The sequence below is a fragment of the Eurypyga helias genome, unplaced genomic scaffold, assembly GCF_000690775.1.
Source record: "Eurypyga helias isolate BGI_N326 unplaced genomic scaffold, ASM69077v1 scaffold21033, whole genome shotgun sequence".
Lineage (NCBI taxonomy): Eukaryota > Metazoa > Chordata > Aves > Eurypygiformes > Eurypygidae > Eurypyga > Eurypyga helias.
Window position 1 is genome coordinate 7,328 of NW_010239557.1, and position 10,566 is coordinate 17,893.

The 10,566-nt window shown below is 41.3% G+C and overlaps 1 protein-coding gene across 1 annotated transcript in view; it reads left to right on the forward strand.

The window, feature by feature from the left end:
* Positions 1-2,700: 2,700 nt before the first annotated feature.
* KDM5B (lysine (K)-specific demethylase 5B) overlaps positions 2,701-10,566 on the forward strand; it is a gene marked incomplete at its 3' end in the record, with an annotated part of 37,630 nt that continues 29,764 nt past the window's right edge. Inside the window, exons 1-4 of the mRNA XM_010148198.1 lie at positions 2,701-2,760; positions 4,978-5,055; positions 6,373-6,495; positions 7,346-7,516. Coding sequence (XP_010146500.1) covers positions 2,701-2,760; positions 4,978-5,055; positions 6,373-6,495; positions 7,346-7,516 — 432 coding nt within the window. The remainder of the gene's footprint in view (positions 2,761-4,977; positions 5,056-6,372; positions 6,496-7,345; positions 7,517-10,566) is intronic.

Here is a 10,566-nt window from a genome sequence, read left to right on the forward strand (position 1 = left end):
ACCAGCTGGAATTATATGAAGCCTGCCACCCCTGTAAGAATGAATCTGGAAGGAGGAATATAGAAATAGTTCTCCTGACCATTTATAGTTTGCATTACTACTTCAAATATGAATGTGATTCTTAGAGTATGTCTTCTGCACAGCTAGATTTGTCTGTAAAGTTTGTAGCAAAGTTTGAAATGCTGATGTTGGTCTTGTTTTTTGCATGGGTTTGCCCCATCCCTGGAAGTGTCCAAGGTCAGGCTGGACGAGGCTTGGAGCAACCTGGTCTAGTGGAAGGTGTCCCTGCCCATGGCAGGGGGGTTGGAACTAGATGATCTTTAAGGTCCCTTCCAACCCAAACCATCCTGTGATTCTGCTGGGTCTGGTTAAAAAGCGCACGCTAACGTAGGCAAGTGATTTTGCATGTCTCTTGCAGGCTTTTAACAATCGTGTGGACAACAGAAAGCATTTCAGACGAAGAGTCTGGGTGATGTAAAAACTGATTTTTAGGAAGTTCAGGTCTCCTTGCGGTTTGCGTATCCTTGATCTCAGCACTTAGCCTGCTTGCTGAAAGAAACTGAAATTCAAAGACGCTGAAATATAATATTAAAGTTTTTTGTGGAAAAAAGTGGGGGGTGGGGGAGAAATCCAGACCAGCTGCTCCTGCGGACCGTGCAGTTGCACAGTGGGTGGAAAGGGCTGGTGTGCCCGGTTCACCCCGGGGAGGGGCCGCGGAGCTGGGTTGCTGCGCCCGGCGGGGCTCACCCGCGGAGCGTGCGCATCCGCGCCCCGCCAGCTCCCTCTCGTGCGGCCGCTGCCCTCCCGCGGGCCGGGAAGGCACTGCTTCCAAATTCTCTGTTCTTTAACGAACACCGCGTTCGTCTTCCCAAGCTGTGCTTCAGAATGTGTGCAGGCTTCTCGCACTGCCTAAAGAAAGCATCTTGTTTAGGAATTGAGGAACTTGGGTAACAGAATAATACTGAAGACAGTATTATTCTAATTGGTTATATCAACTTTGAGTCGTTCAGATGCTCCAAAATCAACTGTTTGTGGCTTTAAAATGCATCAGTGACAGTCAGGGTGCTTGTTTACGACACCTGCTGTAATTTCTCCAAGTGGTGAATAGCTGCATATCTAACTGGGTCTAATGTCATACCAAAAAGTTTGTGAGAAATGGGATGTGCAGTGGTGTGTTTCTAAAGCCAGGAGTCTTTTTATAATGAACTAATATGACCTATTATGTAATATATAGCATGCATTTCCCATGGCTCTGCCTGCTTAAAAATGTCAAAAGCCAGAGTAAATCCAGTGTTACCTCTCCTTAAGCCAATTTACCACATTTCAACAGAAGTTCTTGCAATTACTTTCTCCTTGCTAAAAGCTGAACACTTTTAAGGCTGTTAAATTTTTGTTTCTAGTTGATGGACCCAGCAGCCTGATAGACTAAAAAGCTGTCTGCTGAAAATCCTGTATTGAATAGATCGAGTTTCCAAAGCTTCTCTTTGTAAAACAGCTGACGTAGCACCAAAGTGTTCTGGTGTTGTATAGTCTTCATTCAGTGTCATTAAACTTAAAAACTGCGAGGTACAGAAAAGACCTGTTGTGGAAGCTGGTGTTGTCTGGAGTCATGTTCCTTTCTCGAATGAACTAGCTAACTAGTGCTTTGCTAGAGCAAGTGTCTTGGCCAAAAAGAAGAATGTATGCCAGTCAGTAATAAGTAGGAGATATGTGGAGCTAATTAGCTAGTTCTAGAGTAGTATGTTTCGGTACACCATGTTATGAATGATGTTTTCTGTAAGGTAATGCACATAAACTTCATTTGCTTGCTGTTGTGGTTTAGCCCCAGGCAGCAACTAAGTACCACATAGCTTCTCACTCGTCTTCCCCCTCACCCAGTGGGATGCAGGAAGAGAATCAGGGGTAAAACATAAGAGAACTTGGTGGTTGAGGTAAGAACAGTTAATAATTGGAAGTAAGTGAAATAAAATAATGATACTGATACTATGTAATGAAAATACTTCTGCTACTACTGATAATAATATGTAATTAAAAGGAAAAAGGGAAGGAAAACAAAACGATAGAACTGCTCACCACCAGCCAACCAATGCTCAGCCAGTCTCCGAGTAGCGGTTTCCCTCCTGGCCAACTCCCCCAACTTATATACCAGGCATGATGCTTGATGGCATGAAATTTAAAAGTTTGGGTCAGCTGTACTGACTGTGTCCCCTCCCAGCTTCTTGTAGAGAAGTTGGGAACACAGGTGTGGTATCAGAAACCGAAAAAGCCCTTGACTTGGTATAGACATTGCTTAGCAACAGCCAAAGACATTAGTATTATCAATATTCTTCTCACACAAATCCAAAACGCAGCCTCATACTAGGTACTGTGGGGAGAACTAACTCTCCCAACTAAAACCAGCATACTTTCTACGCGGAGGGGACAAGCTTGCTTCTGTCCTCTCTAAAGGCAGGCCCCTTTCTAGCACTGGGTCCTAAGTCTGTATCTGCCCTGGGGACCCTTTATTTCTTTAAGACTGAGCGTGAGCGGGAACGTGTAGGAGCAAATCCTGTTCCTCCTGTTGTGCCCAGTGACATGCAGGCTTTCCTCTGGGCTTTTCCCCAGAGCAGCAGACCCTGTTCCAGGGAAGTGTGGCTCAAGCAGAAGTCTCCTGCATTTTCCCTCTCCCTTCTTTGGCTTCACTATATTGGTCTGCAAGCCATGGCCCTGCGGCCCAGTGTCAGCCTCGGTGACACTGTCAGTGGAAGTGTCATTGTCTGTGTGAGCTGAATTCCTGTTCTTTTTATTCCTGTTTCTTGTCCTCTGCTGATCCTTATTAGAGGATCCTCGATTAGAATAATGCGTGGCCCACCATGGGGACCATGAGACAGCCTTTGGTCATTAATTAGCTAAGCAGTCACACATCTCTTTGTTTTAATTTACTTTTTTAGTAAAGTGCTTAGGATCTTACAGTTCTCCCTTCAGCAATGTCCCCAGTGTGTCCCAAGGCTGTTGTGTGTCATTGCCACGCTGTGTTCTCTCCTGGTTTGGTTGCCTGTCTTCTGTCTCTCTTCATGCGCAGACCAAACTCCAGGCTTGTGACTAATGATGTAACCAATTGGTTCAGCTTGAAAAGTCAGATTTGTCATGCTGAAGTACACCACTTCAGATCTTGTCCCAGTCCCATTTCTTATGGTACGGTTTGGGGCCACAAATGATTAATCAGATAAAACTACAAAAGAACATCAAGCATTTTCTTCGTTAGACTTACTATTTTCGTTACATTTGGCAAACAAAAAATGTAGGGTTAATTTTACTTGGTTGCTTAGAACATCATGGACACCACTCTTAGTCCTGTGGTTAAAAGAACAGGAATGATTGAGAAGCATGTCCTGCTGGTTGAGGATTGACCATCCTCTTTATAATTTGTCATCTTGATCCCCCTGTTGTCATCTAACTTGCAGTTCATATTTAAATTTCAACTTCGCCAAGTTTTGATGTGCTGAAACTGCCTTGCAGGATCAGAAAACTTTAGAGGTAAAATGTGTGGATTGGCATCCCTCTTTGCTGTTCAGGTTTTCCATGCTCTCAATGACTCTTGCATGCCTGAAAATACCCGATTCTGCCATGGGCTTGCTTCAGTGACAGGATGGGGTTGTCACAATATAGAATTGAGCCTGGGTGTTTGTACGTGAGAGAATTGCTCTGCAATCCTTGATGATTGGTTTAGGCACCAATTTTCATATTAAGTGTGTCTGCTAAAACAACAAATATTCTGCTTATGGTGCTGGTTGTACTTCAGTTGCCTTAGTGTTCAGGTGTTGAGTAAACATTGTTCTTTTTCCCCGGTAGAAAGCTCTTGTCTTATTCCAGTGTCTGTAGCTCTCATGCACATTATGTTCGTTCTGTAATTAGCGATAGTATGATAGCTTTATATGTAATAAATTACTGTCAGGTTTAAATCAAATCTAATTTGGTTTAGCAAAGCTGTGGGTTGCCAAACCAACTGCACGTGATAGATGTCAGAGATCTAAAAGATAAAATTGCTTTATAGTTGTATTTATGAATAACACTACTAGTTGCAGGTATTTTGTCAAAGTAATAATAATCTTTTTTTTTAATTGGTCATATTCCAGCTGTTCCTGAATGTTTGTAGACGAGGAATTAAGGAAAGAAGCTTTTATTTCTGCTTTTTAGTGCAACTGCTGTTTGTTTCAGAGAGCGCTAGCTGCTGCGTTTGTCCTTTGTGAGCATTCAGAGTCTGCTGTCGAATGTTAGCCGTCCTGATTAAGGCAGTTTGGGTCAGAGTTTATGCAACTTCACTTTGCTCTGTGTTCCGTGTGGTAGCAATACTGAACGTTAAGATAAGCAACGTCCTATCTCAGGGTTGTGACTGAGTTTCTGTTACTCCCGTTTAAAGCACTGGCGGGGTTTGCCTTGCTCGGCGGCAGCACTTCCCAAGGATTTCTCCTCTGGCTGTCCAGCAGACACAGCCTCGGCTGTTGTACGTCTCCCGTTGGCAACAAGCCTGGGTGGTCATGAGGCTGGGGCAGATGGCCTGTGCTGCACCTCTAGCTGCCCAGCATCGGTAGGGGAAGATGGACTGACACGGCATGCAACTGCTGGCTTATCTTTGAGGGCAGGTCCTGAGTTCCAAAATGTACTTTATTGTGTGGTTTCATTATCTGTCTGTTTTAAAGGCACCATGAAATATTTTAAGGGGTAGGCAATGAAGCTCAGTCAGCATATGTCATTCTGCTGCTTTCCAGGCTTGTTCAGCGGGAGGTAATTTGGAAGTAGAAGTAGGCCTCGGCACAGCCGGGGGCATAGGGGGGTGTGATGGCTGACAGCCCTTGCCGGTGGGGAGGGGGCACATGCTGTACACATCGGTGCTGAGGACCCTTTGGAAGCCATCAAGACCTCTTCCATGCTTTTGACTGTCACATGGAGAAGTTCCTTCATTTTCCTGGTCTTTTGATGAATCTCTCGTTTTTTCAGGACTGGCAGCCTCCATTTGCATGTGATGTCGATAAGCTTCACTTTACACCAAGGATCCAGAGGCTCAATGAACTGGAGGTAAATTGTGAAGTTGAACATTGCTTCTGCTCCAGAATGGTTAAGTATTTTTTTTGAGAGGTGGTATTTTCCAGTGGATTGACCATGAGGTGACTGATCTGACAGCACTCAGGACCTCTAAACTTCAGTTTTTAATTAGCACAGAAATTCATCTGTTTCAGAATCTGGTTAAAAACGTGCCAAGCATAAAAAGTGAAGTTAGTGCTCGTCAGAGGAACATAATTCAGGCCTTTTTTGTACAGAGGTGCATGTAAGTGGTTAAACTCAAGTTTACAAGTGCTATAGATTCGTGCCTGCGTTTTGCACATATACAGCATCTTTTAAAAGTAGAAGAGATGAAAAATTTAGAGTACTGTAAAAATAACAAGCCATTTGTAAGAAACAATTACAAAATCTGGATTCCGTTGGTGGAAATTTGCTGTTCACAAGCACTTTCATTCAGTGCTTTCATTCAGCCTAGCAGAAGGGAGTGATGAGGAGTCCTGTTAGCTTGCTACTGGTACAAATTGGAATGACAGTGACTCTTTGCCTGCCTGATTTTTTTTTCTTTATGATGCTTGCTTGTTAAAGGCTTGATGTGGTTAAGTGAAGTGCCAGGGTAAGGGCTCAAGCGCTGGCCTTGGATGCTGAGAGAGAGATTTGTGTGGATGCAAGCTGGTTCAGAGCGCTCTGGAGTTTAAGAACAGGCTAGTCTGTACAGACATGGCCTTTTTTTATCTTAAGAATAGAAAGTGTGGTGAAAATAAAACGTGTCAAAATTTAAGTCTAAGCTACTACTCTTTAACGTAGCAACAGTCCAATTATCTCACTCTGTGAATTTCTGTGTAAACAGACGAGTTGGCTTTCCCTGCCCTCATGGGTTTGTATCCCTAAGAATGAATCAGATACAGTTGAGAGTGAAAAGGCACAACAGAAACTCCTTTTTATTTTTTTTTTGTAATAAGCCATAAATATTGATTTATTTTTGGTTTGCTACAAGTAAACCAAACTGTAATAAACTATTAAATTTATGAATATAATAAATTCAATAAAATATAGCAGTACAGCTAGTTTATGTAGGTTTTAGCAGTAATAACTCATTGCTTGTCTGTTCGTAGAATCACAGACTGGTTTTCTGAATGCAGTGAAAGTTAAAAAGTGACTTGGGGAAAGACTGATGGTATCTTTGGATTTCTCCCCCCGCCCCCCTGTAACAAGGGGGAAAACAGCAAAGTTACACTTGCAGAGGGAAAAGCCAGGCAGGCAGCTGCGTCTGCAGCATTGTGAACACCAGAATACAAAAGCTTGATCTGCATTTAGTGGTTTTGTTTGTTTCAGGCCCAAACTCGTGTAAAGCTGAATTTTCTGGACCAGATTGCAAAGTTTTGGGAGCTTCAAGGATGTACGCTGAAAATTCCACATGTGGAAAGGAAGATCTTAGATTTATTTCAGCTTAATAAGGTAAGAGTGTTACAAGGGAGAAACAAAAGGTGTTGTGTTATCTCAGTTTCTGGGATGTTATCACAGTTGCTCAAGGGAGATTTTGCGTTATATCTAAGCTGAAAAAAGTACTATATAGTTTAAGCTGACGTAGTTAATGTGACAAAATAGTAAAAAATGTAATATTGTGGGAGTTTTCATTTGAGGTAGGAGGTGAAACTAAATTTCTAGCTCTTCTTTATGAACTTGGATACAAATCGGTCAAGAATAAATGTAGGCTTAACCTGGAGAAAGCTTCTGAACAATGCAGCAGTGAGAAAATCACTTTTCCGTTAGCAATATGGGAGAAAAAAAATTCAAATTACTTTTAGGATGAAGCTTGTTAAACTTCTGGAGAAGTTTATCTACTCTGATAGTAAGGGATGGTATGCACTGACCCTCTGGATATGTTCTCTGTTTTCTTTATGTTTAGGGTAGTTTTGATTTGGTTGCTTTTGAGTCTGTTTCACAGTAGTTGTTCCAGTGAGAAGAACTGGTCATCCTGTGCTAGGAAGTCATCTTGGAATACAAAGTGAAGGCGTGATAAATTGTAGCTAGACAAATTCTCAAAAGTAGGCTGAACTACTGTTTGGTTATCTAATGCAGGTGCTGACTCATTTGTGAAGTAATCAACAAGTTTACAATTCCTGAATAGGTTATATGTTCCAGTTACAGAGTTTAAACAACTTTCATGTTTTGTGTTTTTTTTTAAATCTATATTTTTCCCGTTTAAAATAGCAATTGTGGTCTTGCCTTTTAAACTACCATTACTTTCCTTAAATGCTGATAATTTTAGTATTAAATATATGATCATTTTGTTTTTGCTTTTTAGCTAGTTGCAGAAGAAGGAGGATTTGATGTAGTTTGCAAGGAGAGAAAATGGACCAAAATAGCCACTAGGATGGGATTTGCTCCTGGCAAAGCCGTGGGTTCGCACATCCGCGCGCATTATGAGCGCATTCTCTATCCTTACAACTTATTCCAGTCTGGAGCGAGCCTATTGGTAAGCTATATTGAAGCTAAGTGAAGTCCAATTCATTTAGCAGTTGGTCTGTGGTGGGTTTTGTTATTGATGGAACACTTCCAAAGACGGTATTTGTGCAGGTGACAAGATGCAGCCTGTGGTATTGATGCAAACAATTCAGAAAGCCACAGGCAAATTTCTAATCAAAAGTTTTTTGAGTTACTCTTCAAGGTAATGTCTTCCTGACTGCTTTGAATACTTTTGTTTTGTATTTTCTCTCTACAGTTCACAGAAGCCCCATTATAACAGATTTTGAGTTTCTATAACAATTTCTCTAATGCTGTTTTGTCAAATGCAAAATACTGCTATAATCACAGATGATTATGGGTCCATCTGTCTCGTAGAACAGGAGTGATATGGGTCTGGATCACTTGCACACAGAGTGACTAAGGAGCTACATCATCCTGTGGCAGTAACTCACCTTGCACTAAGGGTGTCCAAGTTAAGGAATGCTTTTTAGATATTGCAGTATAGTTAACAGTGTTGCGTGTGACTCTTTTCAAGGTTAAATCTTAATCCTCCCTGCTTAGATTTGGCTGTTGAAACAAAATTCAGGGTTGATTGAGAGTGGAAGCATCGTTATCTCTAATGAAGAATAGGGCTTTTCTTTTAGAGCAGTAGACATTTATTTGGAAAACCAAAATAAGTGGCAGTTGCCAACATCCATTTTTATTTATTTGAAATGCTTTTACCAGGATGATCTTTCAAAGAGTCGAGTGCTGACCTTTTTTAAGCAATAGAAGGCCTAATCCTGTTACAGACATGTCTGTCTACAGAAGTCAACTTTCACATAAAGCTACTGAAATGAAGGAGGGATTTGACATAAGTCAAGAAAGGGTGGAATTTGAAGGCTTTTTATTTAGCTAGTGATGATCATATTTCAGTTATGAACAGCTACATTCTGCAGATCCTTCAGAAAAAATAATATAACTGGTGTAGGTTGGTTTTGCAAATGGAAGATAAGAACAAATACAGTTGAATACAAAAATCTTTGTGCTAGGGAAACTGCTGTATCAAAAATATTTTGCCTTGGCTCAGAAGCATTCGTGTGAAGCTGTCAAAAGCAGTGCCATTTTCTGGAGGCATTTCCGTGAAAAGTTTGCATTTTTATTAGGTTTGAAAACTCTGTATTCTCTGTTGGGGTATTTTTTGTCTTTTTAAGCTGGCGAGAGAGCACCTAGCTTTGCTTTCATACTGAGGTGTGATTGCACGAGGCAAGATCTAAGTAGAAGTTGTGAAGCAGTCATTGTGGTACCACACTTCCTTGGAAATGTGGGTTCCCCCTGTGTGTCTGTCAGCGCAGTTGATGTTTACGTGCATGGTTTTCCCCGTAGCAGACCCTTTCAGAAGAGAAAAGCCTTCTCAGATGAGGTCATGCTTCTTTTCAAACGTAACTTTTCAAGCTCTGTTGCAACGGGCACCTGACGTTTGTTCCAAACTGATGTTTTTAGTGGATGCAGTTCTGGAAAAGCTATGTAGGTATGGTTAACCTCATTTTTGATCTCCCCCCTACCACAAGCTGTTTAGAATACTCCCTTCCCATTTGTGGCAGAGACAAATATTTTCAATTAACTGGGAGAATCCACAGAAACATGTTTGGTTTAGCTCACTTTTCAGTAAGATTCAAGTTTTTTTATGTCGTCTTGACACTGTTGTCTTCCAGCTGAGTTTGTTTTGCAATACATTTTTAGAGGAAGAATCCCAGATGATTCTTTTTGGTTTTCTTCCCTGTGTTCTCAGTAAGTGGTGCTTTCCCAGATGCTTCTTGTGTAGGTGTCCGTTTTATTGTATGTCTGTTGAGTGCTTTACTGGGAATCTAAGCATCTGTGATTTGTGGTTTTGGAGAAGATGTAGCTATTTGATTTGACAGCTGTCAGTTTGAGATGTGTGGTTCCTTCTTGCTGTATTTCAATACGCTTTTTGAGAGAAACGCCTCATGCAGCCAGGCTCATCATCCATAAAAGATTAGTGCTTGCATTCACTGATTTTTTTTTTGTTTGTTTGTTTTTAATTTTTATTTTCAGTTGGTAGTACTTGCAATATTAATTTGACTTTTTTCTGCAAAAGCCAAAAATATGGAATGATGTAGTTTCCAGGGTGGCTATGCCGTAACTTAAATCTTACCCAGATCTGTGTATAGCAATAATTATTTGTGTGCATTAAATATATGTTAAACTGTCTTCAGGAGCTATTTTGAGAAATACCTCAGCTGGGGATACTTCTATATGCATACTGAAATTGTGCAACTGTCTGGAGCTGTTCAGAGGGGAACAGATAGCATGCTTTTATTAAAGTTCTTGTTCAGTCTAACAGCAAAAATATCTTAAATCATACGGTTTCTAATACTGGAAGCAGCCCTCTGCAGGGGTGTATTTATTTTATTCTTCTCTTGAAACACTGGACAAGTCTTGGGTGTTTGTCTCCAGCGCAGTTGCAGCAGACCTTTTGGTGTATCTGTGCCTCGCTTATATTCTTGGCCATAGTAGCCATCCGTATGACACTACAGAATCCTGCTATGGGTCCAGAGGGATAAATGTCCCCCTATGTGAGTTGAGGTGTCCAGAATCTGTCAGTGCACCTTCTGTGATTCACTGCCCAGATGTTTGCATGATTGAAAGTGCAGTTTGGGGGCTAGAGATGGTCTTGTGGTTCTGTTTTTCAGTGAATTCAACTGGTTCAGTAATCCTGGGTCTGGTCTCTTTTCCAAACTAAGGCTTTAATGTCCTGAGTGGCATTCGTATGTCCAAAGATTTATGGGTTTATGCCTCTAATAAAGATGCTTCTGTGTGAAAGAGTTCTTTAGCAGCCTTTATTGTTGCTGGAGAAGAATAAGCAGCTCTGGAACTTGGTGGTTCTTATCCTCAAGTGGATACATAGCAGGGGTAAACCAGCTGGATTCATTCTGCAGATACAGGGAGCCTGGGTTATTAGCTTATGTGAAACATCTTCATAAACATCTAAACCTGGGGGAGATGAATTGTACTACTTTTTTTTTTTTTCCCTACCTTTTGAGATCCTTGGAGCCGTTG